The sequence below is a fragment of the Oryzias latipes genome, chromosome 17 (genome assembly GCF_053564925.1).
Source record: "Oryzias latipes strain Hd-rR chromosome 17, Olatipes_Hd-rR_3.1".
In the NCBI taxonomy this organism is placed as follows: Eukaryota; Metazoa; Chordata; class Actinopteri; order Beloniformes; family Adrianichthyidae; genus Oryzias; species Oryzias latipes.
In genome coordinates, this window is record NC_136253.1 from 24260153 (window position 1) to 24273571 (window position 13419).

Genomic DNA, 13419 nt, shown 5'->3' on the forward strand with positions numbered 1-13419 from the left:
TTTTCACCAGGTTTGGTATGTGGAGCCATGTTGGTGCATTCTTTCATGAACTGTGATGTTTTAGTGCTATCGTTGGGCAACATGGGCTTTCAGTTTCCTCCACAGATTCTTGTTGGGATCAAAATCCAGTGACTGGTTAGGCCACTTCAAAACTTTAAAAATATTTTTAGTCCGTTCTCAAGATCATTTGTACCACTTGAGGCAAGATTTTTGCATATGCATTCCATCTATTTTCAAAACAAAAAAAGCTTTTATAACACATTCTTACCTCTTATGGCCAACTCTTTAAAGAGAATTTTATATTATTGATTTGATAAAATCACATTAACTGCATTCCAAAAAAAGGAGGGGAAAAAAGGCTTCCTGGGCAGCAAATGAGATTTGCTATGCAGCTGCAGAGCAATACTAAATGACTCGTCTTGCTTTAATTGCTTTCTCACTGCACTCTCAGGTCATTGCACTCAGCTCAAACTTGTTTTACACTTTCAAGGTGTTACCTTTTCTAATTGCTCAATATCCAGGCACGGAGCCAGACACTAAACTTCACACTTTATTGTCCTGGCATTTCGGCTACATTTTCGCCACTTTACAAGCCTCGTAGTTTATTTAGGTCTACTAGGCTGCGGCTAAATGCACAGATTAGTTTTAAAAGCTTGCAACCCATAACATTTTGTGTAGACAGCTTTTTTTCCCCATGTAAAAGTCTGGATTTCTTTTTGTATTTGCCGTCTTGTGTCATTCTGCACAAAATTATTCAGCTCATCAAGCAGACATCCTTACATTGATCTATTATGCAGTCACATTAATCAAACCAACATGTTTTGATGTGGGAACATGCATCTCCAGAGGGACAACATGTCTGTCTTTCTGCATCTTATTAAAGTCCCACACAACCTCCATAGCAGACACATGGCAGTGAGAGAAGGTGGTGAACACAGCCTGCAAACATCAGCGCTCGCCCAGTCCACCTTTAGAGCTGGGAAGGAAGGGAAGTACTGTGTGCAATGGCATCTGCTGCCCCTCTTTAATGTCTCGCACGAGCACCACTGATACTGTCACAGCCCATCTCAGTTTTCATCAGTATCTGCCTTTAGCTGGGAAAAAAAAGGCCGATTGGATTTAAGCTATCTATAGCCCCTTCGCAATATCCTCCAACCCACATACTCATTTTCCGTCGCCCCCATGTGTGTGCTACACCCTTGACAAAACTGAACATTATTATCACGCAAATAATTTATGGCTATCGAATAACAAGATCCCTATATTTTAACTGTGATGAATGAAGTTTATATTTTTTTTGTTTCTTCTTGTGTACTGTGTCTTCTGTTGAAAGGGATAAAATCACATGATGAAACCAGAATTATATATATATATATATATATATATATATATATATATATATATATATATATATATATATATATATATATATATATATGTATACCAGTGCACGCTATACTGCGGAATATGCTTTCCTACTTTTTTTTTGTTTTGTTGTTGTCATAGTTGAATGGGCCTGCAGGAGTAAGTAGGCTTAATTTATAACTCCAGAGCTGTCGCCAGTGACACCTAAATAACAGTCTCTTTGTCTCTTTGCCATATCTCAATCTTTGTTTAGGGGATCTATGTTGAAACATTTTGCATCTGTAAAGTGTTCCATTACAGCGCAAAGCGGCTTTTCTCTGCAACAAAATCAGCTGAGTTATGTCTCCAAGTAGTTCAATGTGTTTACTGTAAAACCAGAATCTTCAACAACCTGTAAGCATTGTGTGCTCACCACGGGTTGAGAGACAAGATGACCTCTTAGTTTAGAAGAAGCTGAACACTCTGAAAGTTTTTGTTCAAAGGTTTCTAAGAATTTTATTTTGGTTTCTTCTTAAGTTGAAAATTTTTTCATATTTTAAATGTTTTCTTTTTGTAATGACAGTCCAATTCTAACAGAGCTTTGAACCTCTTTGGTGAAGAGAACTTGACCTGATCTGCCCTATCTGATAGTGGCAGTAATGAGATAATGAACTATCAGAGTAACTAGCCTTTTTTTTTCCTCAGAAAAGCAGAGAGTTCTTAACATTTTTTATTCATTTAGTTGATATATTTTTGTAGTTTTACATAAGTTCATATGAAAACCAAATGCAGGAGACAGAAGTTACTTGGAACACCAGAATAGTGTTGGTCATGCAACAAAACTGCAGTTTCTTCCACACAAATGACAGAGACCAGCAGCAACATGTCGATTTTGCATTCACTTTAGTTTCCCCTTTAGTAAAGCTAAGGCTGTAATTGTTGGGGTCGTGATGTTTACCAAGACCAGACAAATAAAAGCTCTGAAAGTACCAGGAGGCTTTTCAGGAAATGTTATTATGTACGAATGTGGATCTCTAAAATAAATCAGGTTAGAAAACCATGTTGACCATGATTTTCTGATTATTTCAATCATTTTCAATCTTTATTTATGTTGCCTTTTTTATAACAGGTAATACAAAGTGCTGTATACCAGAATAAATAATAGACAATATGCAAATATCCAACTAGTCTCAGTTATCTGACTGTTGTTGGCATGTAAACAGGCTCAGAGAGGCAGTTCGAGAAATGAATCAGAGTTCTTATTCGTTCTCTTTTCAGGAAAGCGTGCAACGGCAATTTTTTTTCTCCTTTTAATTAAAACTTTAACAGATATGTTTGCTTTCAACAACTTTAGCAGTATGACTAATACATAATGAGGAATTAGCAGACAACAAAGTCTCAAATGTGGCAAGACATTCCAGTATAAACACACAGCTTTTTTCCAAAAACATCCCGATCCAGAGGAGAAAAAAAGTAGTTTGTGGACATAAATCTATTGGAGAAGCAGGATTAACTGCTTGTTAATTACGACATATTTGCTAGTTTTGTGGCCTCGCAGGAAATAGGTTGTTCTCATTGGAACCCAATGAAATGACAGAGGATCCAAAAAAGTTACCATCTCTTCACGAACTTTAAAAACGAGTGAAATTATGCAATCCACTAGAAACACCGGGTTTTCCAACGGGTGTTGCGGCCCTCTGTGTTTTACTTTCTGTGGGAAACTGATCCAAATGGCTTTTTGGGTGGTAAAGATTGACAACCCCTGGTTTTTCAAGCTTTCATGGGATTGTTTTGGGGTTTTTGCTGGGAAAAATGCATGGCCAATAAGCACCACAGGCTGCTTGTTTAAAAAGTACACAGATAGTCATCAATATATTGGATGTATGCTACACAACTCATTCAAGTGTGGTAGATGTTTTCTCATTAAAATTAAATTACAATATAAGTAACATCAGTGGGAGCATAAAAAAAATAACAACATTTACTTTGATTGCATCTGAATATTTTTTGAAAAACACGGCTTTCTGATGCTGCAGCTCCACATAAATCATTCGAAGGAGTGGGCAGAGTGAAGGCTTGGTTGTGTGTGGGAGAAAGAATTCCAGCAAGAGCTGGCATTAGACACACTTGTCCAACTTTTGAAACATATAAAGGTCTTAGAAGTTTCTGTGCATGGCCCAGGGGAGAGCCGAGCTTCTAAATAATGGATTGAAAACAAGGGAAGCTTTTCCACTGCTGTGAATGTAAGGTTTTTCTTCCTGCACTAATTATCTTTTTGACATACTAGAAGAGACTTTTTAATTAAAATGAGGTAAAATTACAGTTTTTCATGTCAACCTTTTTGCTATCTGTATTTTTAGATAAAAGAATATTTACCTGAAAAAAGCAGTTTCTGATAAAATGACTTACTTTTCCTTGAAACAGCCCTAGATCCTATTATAGGAACTGAAGTAAGTTTGTAGTTTCCGAAAAAACACAGCCACAATGTTATCTTTTAAGAAATCTGTGAGGTATGGTGCGCAAACGATTGAAAAACATAGATTTACTTTGTAAAATAACTTCCAAACAGTCCCACTTATTAAAGATGTACATCCATATAGGGTTAGAAAACAAAACTCAAAACAAATCCTCAAAAGTGCGCTGCACTTTTATTATTTCACAAACCATACATCCATTTTTTCTCCTAGTTTGTGCTGTGCAGGATCACAAGGGGATGCTGGAGCTTGTCCCAACTACTTCAGGGCGAAGGCCTATATTGTGAAAGCATAATTTATAGTTCTCAAATGTATCTAGTTAAACACAAATGTTTAATGAACACCAGATTTTAAAATGAATCAGACACATATTCTGAAGATTACAACATGCTAGAAGTTCCTCTGTCATTGTTCCTTTAACAGTTTGTTGTATTGGACCTGTGTGGTCGTAGTTGTCATGACGATGGCAGGCGCAGCATACGGTGTGCCGACAATAGTGAAGCGATCTGTTCTAGGTTCTTTTCTTGTGACTGACCATGTGACGGTCGAGAAAAAATAGGACATATTAGCAGCTACATCCACAGTTAGAAGTCTGACGTTCATATCTCTCTGATGTTTACGAGGAAGAAAAAGTCCATATCTGCTCGCTCAGTTTAGTGGTGGTTCTGCATGTCAATCAAGTGATGTACTTGATGACGAGGATCGGCTGTTGGTATTAAAAAAAAGAAAGAATCCCATAAATGATTTTTTTTTTTTTTTGACGGCCTGCAATCAACCTTAACCTTGTTGGACCGGTCCATTCCAATTAACATGTAGGGCACCTCTAGCCAAAAGGCATTACAAGTTTCATAAACATTTTCTTCTCTTCTTTGTGAATTTGTGGATTATTTAAAAAAGTCAACGTTTAAACAACAGGATTTGAACACACACATGGGGCCGGTTTTGGTGTTTACCTCATAATGTGCCTTTTCTCCTGTGTGCTCTTCCACTTTAATTAAAAAAAGGTAATGATTATGAATGGGTGCACAAAATGTAATTCTCAACCATTTTTGCGTCAAGGTAGGCTGGAGTCTATCCTAACTGTCATTTCATGACATGACTGGATCCAGTGTGAGCCCAGGGTAATAAAATGATCATACCACGTCAAAAAAAGACCTCAGACTACAATTTCCTCGACTACCTGCAAAACGTAACTTATAAACACAATATAGAGCTGAAAAGGTAAAATAAATGTCTGTCAATAGGAAATATCATCAGCAGAATTCTCTGGTTATGAAGGAGCAAGAAAGCATGTGGGAAACTAAAATTAAAGTCCATACTCTGATTGGTTGTAAAACTAGAAAGATGATTGGCATTCTAGGGCCTTCTTTGTTCATGTTAATATTAGGAAATCAACAATTTCCATGTATTTTTGCAGGTATACCATTATAACTAATCCCCAATGCAATATGTGTCTTGTTATTTTAGAATAAGTTATTTTTTTAGAAACTAATTTTGCAAAATATTTAAACAAATCAGATGCCAACAGCCTGAAATCCATAACCTGTTGTTAAATCTATTTTAATAAAAAAACAGCAATCTGAATTATTTTACATCTTCTACAGACTAGTTTTTAATCCTCTTTTTATTGGGAAACTAGAGAAAAGCAGTTTTGATTTCACTGAAAAGAATTTTAAATAAAACCAACCTCTGAGACAGAGATCAGACATGCTTCACAGCGCTGTGCCTGCACCTGTTATCAAAGGTGCGAAGCAATCTGAAGGTAACCTTTGATAACATCATAACATCATTTTGTAAAGTAAATGAAGTGGTCAGGTTCAGTCCACAGTTGGATCAGATCTAATCTTAAAGGTTTAGGTTAGGTGTTCCTATAACAGCCTGTGTTACACGGAGTACCCCAGGGTTTACATCTTGGACCTTTTCTTTTCAGTTTGTTGAACATAAACCCACATTATAAATCCATAAATCCCAACTTAAAACATAGCCTTTTCTGATGTTTCTAAGGATTTACTCTAGTGTTGTGCTGAACTAGTATGCATAATGTGCTTACCTGTCTCTGGCTCACACTGGTGCTCACAGGGATCAAGCAGGCGACGTCCACACAACTCGTTAACCCAAGGTCCGCTAGCATTCTGCTGGTAATACAACAAGATCTGGGCCGGGTTGAGCCAGTCTGAGGCATCCAACTGACTGCCTTGCAGCAAAATGAACCTGGATCCTGAGGAGAACAAAAAAAAGGATTATTGTTGCCGTAAATGCCTGTCCGGCATATTGGATATGGTTCCTCCACTGGTTGTTTAAATATTAACAAACTATAAGCTAATTTTAATAGCCGTTTCTTGTTTTTCATCTAATCATCTGAATGGTGTTTCTGTGGATTGATGTCCCCATGCCTCTATAAATGCAAGTGTTATTGGCTCTTGGCTTGTCTAAACCTGTCAATATGAAGGTGACACATCGCAGTATAGAAGCTGGAGTGAGGTGGAGATGACCATTGCATCTTTAACAATCATTCATTCATGCATTCATTCATGCATTCATTCATTCATTCATTCATTCATTCATTCATTCATTCATTCATTCATTCATTCATTCATTCATTCATTCATTCATTCATTCATTCATCTTCTAATCCGTTAGTTCAATTTCAGAGTCACAGGGCTGCCGGAGTGTATCCCGGCCACTTGCGGGCGAAGGCTGGGGACACCCTATACAGGTCGCCAGTTTATTGCAGGGCCACATCTTTAACATATTGGACGCAGACTTTTTCATTATATCATCAAAAAAATATTTAAGTGAACCCCTAGGCCTGCAGCACTAAGCATACCTTTAAAACCCACACCGATGAATAGTGTGGTTTTGGTGTTTTTGCATGTTCTTGTGGCTTTTTTGTGATGATGGAGAACATATAAAAAAAGATTAAAATCAAATTTGCATTTCTGAGTATTTTTTATTCAAAACATGGTGATTCAGGAGCAGGCGAAACATTTTCGTTGAAGAAAGAGCTTATTTGTGACGTAGAAAATACACTTGGTGGGCCACAACCTCCTTTGTTTTGCTCTGTAGTAGGGAGGAGAAGGGGTGGTGGCTTCCAGTTCTGTCAAAAACTGCATAATGATAATTAAAAGACCACTGAGATAACTTTTAAAAAAGATGATCGGAGTGTGTTTTATATGGAATGTTAACTGTCATGACATTTACTGATCATCGCCACTTGTCTTTTTATTCCACTGGTACTGGAACCCTGTGCTTTGCTTTTATGGCAACATTATTGGCATTAAAGAAGCAAAAGATGATGCAACCTTTGTGACTTTTTTCTGCTTTGAGTCCAAGATTGCACATTTTTGCTATATTTGAACATAAAAGTGATAGTTTTATAATAGTAGGCTAAAACACGGTCCTTGCTTCATCAGGTCAGCTATGTGTGTGCCAAATAATTTATCACTTTGGCTGTTGTTGTTGCTTTTTTTGCCAAATAATTTATCACTTTGGCTGTTGTTGTTTTTCTTGCAATTTGCTGGTTCTTACTTTTTTTCTGTATTCTTTTTGTATGTATTTATTGTTAATATATTTGGTGTTTTGTAAACCAAGGCTTTAGTGCTCACCTTGATATAAATAAATTAAAAAAAAAGAAAATTTAACCTTGAAAGAAAAATATAGACACCAAAAAGGTTTTGTTAACCTGTGGGTTAAATACAAAACAGAAAAAGAAAAAAGAGCAAATATCTAGAGAACTGCAATAATATTACGCTATATTGATGTAATAGCCTTAAATCTAGGGAATTTGACAGAAAAAAACTAAATATGTCATTAATTAAATTGGAAAAATAACAATAATAATACTTTAATCGTGTCATCATTGCCTTCAAAATTTCAAAGAGCTTTTTATTTCAAAAATTGTGTTTGTCGTGGTATTTTTTGATAAAGCATCTTAAATAAAACACTTGAAAGAATCTTAATCTTAAAATTGCATTTCTAAGGATTTCTTTAATTCAAATTGTTGTTTGAAAAAGCCCTTATTTGTCTTTTTTTATTATTTTACACAGGATTATTAATAATTCAATTTAATATTCCTCATTTCACATTTTTTGTTAATTGTCTATTTATTTAGCTAATTAGGTTTCGTTTTATGTTCACTTTTATTTTAAATTTTATTTCCAGAACTTCCTCAGTTGGATCCTCTCCCTCTGGGTCGACTCTAGAAGGGGACCTGCATCGCCACCTTGCTGTGGTGTCGCTGGGTCCCCGTATGTGATGCTGCATCTGGCTGTCTATGCAGTTATCCGCAGAAAGGGAGGTCCCAACGATTAACATTTGCACCAACAAACTTTTTCCGTGCTCAGCTTCTTTGCCAAATGTTTACATCCATCATTTAAGGGGGTGGGAGGCGTGAATGGCATCAGGGGCTCTGTGTAGGGGTTGGGTTCGGGGGGGGTATTTTTGTATTGTTGTGCTTGTTTTATATTATGTGTTTGATTGATTTGACTTGGTTTGATGTTTTTGTTTTCCTAATTTGAGCTTGTATCTGGTTTAAAACTGACTTGCTGGATAGCCCTTTTATTGCTCACAGTAAGCTATTAAGCTAGTGGAAGACAGTGTAAACAGATAGCTCTCAGTTATGGGTGAAAGGAAAGAGGGGCGGGGGTTCCTCTGCAGCAACAGTTCGCCCACAACCACCCACAACTCATCAGAGGTAAATTTCTAATGGACTACTGCTGCTCTGCAGAAACTGTCATAGAAAATGACACATGTTTTTTTTTATTATTATTTTGGCCAAAAATCATATTTAAAAGTCCACAGGGAACTTTTTAAAATAGATTTAAAAAATGATCAGAGCAAATAACACATTACAAGAACAATGTTGTCTATATTATAGTCAAATTTATGAGCAGGTACTTCCTAATTTCATAAGCACAAATTGGTGTAGATTGGTGGAGGAAAGCACTAAATCCTGTGGTGCAATACTATAAATCCTTAAAAATGGTATCCTATCAACACAACAGAGTGTGCTTTTCAAATGCTTCATGTGTGATACCGTTATAGAAATGAAAGCTGCAGATCAATGTTTTTTTCACAGCTAATAAATGTTCTTGAACTACGGTGGAAGCATACTGGCATAATAAACCTCAGCGTAAAGCAATCTAACAAGATCACCACCACAAGTAAGTTAGACAGTATTAATTCATGCCACTCCAACTCTGTTTGCTTTCCCGTGTACGTTTCAGCTGTTGGTGATTAGCGCAGGAAAGTCGTTGAGCCTCAGGGTAACATTCTGTTGCTGTGATTGTGGATAATCAAGGCGGATTGCCATCGTTGAAATGTTTCATTCTAATTTGAAACTAATCTCATAGTGCTTTAGTTGAGTTGATGCTGAAAAGGAGCAAGCAACAGGGTTTTTGCTTCTTTCTTTTAAAGACACAGTCAAATAGTTTTGTCAACCTATCCAAAAACTCAACGATTGACGGTAGAAATGGTGATATTTAGGAAGAAATGAAAGTGGTTTTGTTGTTTAACTTCTTTAATATAACAGCAAAGTTCACAACCCAGTCATTGTGAAAGTCGTGATTCACTGTTTCTTTGCTAATGACTTCTCACAGGCTTTCCATTTGCTTGTGCTAGCCCTTTTTGATGATCGCTTTAATGCAGCACAGAACTCCATTATCATGGCTTCTATAAATACATCTGTAAGCCAGTATATATTACATAAGTCTAAAAATCCTCTTTTTAGTTTAAAAAGAGGATTTTAAAAACGAATAGTTTTATGAAATAAACTCAAATGTGCTAATGTGCAGACAGATATGGTCTGTAATCAATGCAGAAATGCATCAGAAATGTTGTCTCCCAAAACTAACTTTGTTCATAGATTACAGTTAACTGGAAAAGCCGACAGAATGGACAGTGAATTTCTATTAAAACGTATGTTATATTTAATCATGAACACAGCAGTACCTTCAGAGCATCTTTGCTCTCATGCAGTGTGTGCTCTGTGCTCTATTCTTCAAGCATCTTCAGCTCCAAGGGAGCATTGGTCTATCTGTAGTTGCTGGCACACCATGCTTGCTGTTCATTGTTTGTTGTCTTTCTTAGTCATGCTGTTCTTCCCTCTCTACAGCTGACCCCAAAGCCAGACCAGTCTTCTAGATGTGTTTTTTTTTCTTTTTTTATCTATCTGTCTTGTGAATCATGGTGTGTCTTTACAGGCAAAACTACAGAAGCTGCAAATGGCCGATCTTTTTTCTTTTTTTCTTTGCCCGTTTCCAAGTGACATTTACTATCACAAGAAAACACGTTATTTTTCTCTGGATAACAAGAAAGTAGATTTTGTTATGAAAAGTTTCATTCTGCTATGTTGTGATAATGAAACGAAGCAGTTTGTCAGAGAAATTGACAAACACTAAAAGAACTGATCAATTTATTATTGATTACTTTATTCATAGTCTAACTTGGGCAGAGGATGTGCTGATGTTGTCGGTCATGAACAACGTCCAAATCAGTGGTCGTCATTGGAGGAGAAGGTTGGCTCGGCTGCAGCTGCGCAGGCAGCTACTGTTCAGGGATCCTTAACTTGTTATCAAGTTCATCAGTGACCAGACCGACACAGGGGACCAGACCGTCCACATTAGGGGGTCTACCGTCTCTTATTTTCTGTGGAAACTATGATTCTTTAACATACTAATCAATAGGAAATAGCTACTTTCTGCAACCTGCCTCCACTGGTTTTTGGAGAAACTGCAACATTCAAAATGTGGGGGGTTGGTTCTAATTTGTATTTGTTGCAAAATGACTCAATGGTCTCTATCTGCAGTCACTCTAAGTCTATTCTGAGATTTTTTTGTATTGTCTTTAAAACCCATTCTAATGAAAAGCATGTTTTAGGTGTTTGTAACAGCTTCTTGTGGCAATTTTTCTCATGATGGAGGACATATACTGTATAAAGGCCGTGTACAATTTGCACATTGTCCACATCAGAAATTTCGATCTTTCATGCTATTTGTGTGATATACATCATTTATAAGTGCTTCTTGCGGTCGTCATTTGTTGATGTGTGCAGATCGAGGGTTTCAGCCGACGGGTCTTTATGTTAATTTGGTTTTGAGCTGTTCAAATTTTGGTCGGTTGAGACTGGAGTTCATGCTTAATGAACTGCATGAACAGGTCTCCCCAGCTGCAGCTCCCGTCAAGGGTCCCACATCACGGCGGGTTTCCCCTACGGGCTGCCTTGGCTGGCACCTTGCAGCTGACTTAGAGCTGGTGCGGACAGGGGATTCTTACTGTCTAAATAAAATGAAGCAACGGCAGGTGCTGACATGGTCCTAGCGCAATGTGATTTCTGTTCAGTGCTCTTCAAGTGAAGACATTTAATGAAGAGCAGGTTCACCTGCTCTTTGTGTGGTTTATTCATACTTCTTCCATGGTTTTAATATGGTTAATTCGTGAAACATCTGTAAAAATCTCACATAAAAAACCACAACCTTTCTCACTTTTCATATGCATATTCTTTTAGATATAGTTTTCATCTATGCAATATGCCCAACATGTACATAGTGACTATGGTGACATGGCCTTTAGGAACATTAAACAAAAAATTGCATTTCTGAGTATTTCTTTATTCAAATTGTTGTGAATCAGGAGCGGACAAAAAAATGCTGTTGGAAAAAGCTTGTAGGTGTGACGTAGAAGCAACAATTGGCAGGTCACATGCTCCCTGTTCCGCTCCATTCTGATGTATCTAGTTGTAGACAAATATATCCATGTAAGTCTTTGCTTTCCTTGTCAGAGCTGGAATCTTACTCAAAACTGTACGGCTGGATAGCTCCAATATTCCTCGCCGTTTTTTTTTGCACTGGTAATGTTAGGTTACGGTTGTGAGAGCCTGTAAGCTAGCGGTAGTGCATGAAATGGATGGATGACGGCTTAAAAACAGCATAATCATAATTGAAAGACAACTGGATATATTTTTACAATAGATCAAAAGATGATCAGAGTAGGACAAACTTTAAGGTTATTACCTTGTTTTTGGTATTGGTATTTTCATCTTCATGTTTTTCTTTTAAAATGTCATAGTCTCATAAAAGGCCATTAGTGCTGCCAAAAAAGTAAACATTTAGTATGCACACTGTTTACAAATGCAGTACTGTTGTTCTGCCTTACGCAAACCTCAACCAAATTAGCCTTCCTAATTTGACAACAGTGTAAACGTACACAAGCAGGACTTACGTCTCCACAAGAATCTGAATGCAGATGCACAGCTGTTGGCATCTTTCAACAATAGACAAATCTAAATTTTAATTTTTCTCAGCGTGACAAGAAATCAAGTCTGATGAGACTGTGAAGATATTTAAGCAAATGGTGTAGATCAAACAGTTTCCTAGTTTAGAAAAAAATATCGCAATCTTTACTATGCCTATCCAAACCCCTCCCCCATAATCAGTGGGAAAGACTGCAATGTTCGGAACTGAATTATGAAAGATCAGTGAACCTTATCACACTGCAACATTTCTACAAGGCCGGTTAGTTACTGCGACGCCTCAAAATATCACATCACTAGCCTGATGCATTGAAATTCTGGTTCAACATAAACAAGTATGGTGAAAAATGTAACAGAGTGGTGTCTCTCTAGCAGAGCGGAAATATGCTTTGATGCCTTGAGGGCACATCTGTGTGGTAGGGGGAAAAAAAAGCCTAACGAAATGGTGGTCAACCTGGCATTTACCCTTGACTTTAAAAGAAAACTAAATCAAAAGCTCAGCTACAAAGAGAGCTCACTTAACAAAATGGAAGTATGGTGACCTGAAACACCCTGGGGAGCAGCAGGAGAACACCAGCTTAGCACCCCGGGGGTCTGAGAATGCAAGCAGTACAGATAGGAAAGGCCTTATCCACAGCTGGAGATTGTTGGTGGAGGAGTACCGTCAGCGATGAGGTGCTCCGGCACATGGAGAATTACTCGAACCGAGAGGTTGCAGGACAGGTGGGATGAGTACACCAGGCCGGTCACGCAGCTAATGACGCTGATCAGAGTCAAGGTGGTCTTATTGATGGGACTCCGTGGAGATCCTGCTGCTGGGGACAAACACAAAAGAGGGAAGGGGCGCATGGGAAGGAAAAAAAAAGGCAGAAATCTGTCATGTAGAAATCTTGCATTTGTCCCCACTCAACCCCAGCATACAATACTGCACAACATTCCACAAAACAATAAAATCAAATGAAAAAGCTTTGGACAAACATCAATACTTTAGAATTTATAGCAATCATGACTCAGTTGTGGTCACATAAAATTTAACTTTAAAGACCCACTTCGATGAAAATCATGTTTTCAAATGTTCTTGTGCCCTTATTCTCATGACAGAGGACATATGGGAAGAAAATTAAACCTAAAATTGCACTTTTTAGTGTTTTCTTATGCGTCGCTCAGACAACTAGATCCATTTTCATCTTTGTTTTCCACGTCTGAGCTGACAGCTGGCTAAAAACCATACAGCTGAATATTGCTCGCCATTTTTGTTGCACCAGTAATGTTAGGTTGGGGGCGTGGGAAGCTTTGGGCTTTCAGGAGAGAGTGTAAATGCATGGATGTTGGGAAGTAGGGGTAGACCTACTC

General features: G+C 37.6%; 1 protein-coding gene across 6 annotated transcripts in view; it reads right to left on the reverse strand.

Annotated features, from left to right (window-relative positions):
- Positions 1–13419, reverse strand: part of astn1 (astrotactin 1) — a 339165-nt gene that overhangs the window by 238563 nt on the left and 87183 nt on the right. For 3 of the 6 annotated variants that reach the window (XM_020710964.3, XM_011486591.4, XM_011486590.4), the window contains 2 exons: positions 12729–12881; positions 5869–6036 (listed from right to left, as the gene is read on the reverse strand). In XM_020710964.3, coding sequence (XP_020566623.1) covers positions 5869–6036; positions 12729–12881 — 321 coding nt within the window. The remainder of the gene's footprint in view (positions 1–5868; positions 6037–12728; positions 12882–13419) is intronic. The other 3 variants (XM_011486592.4, XM_004079140.5, XM_011486589.4) reach the window with 1 other exon arrangement.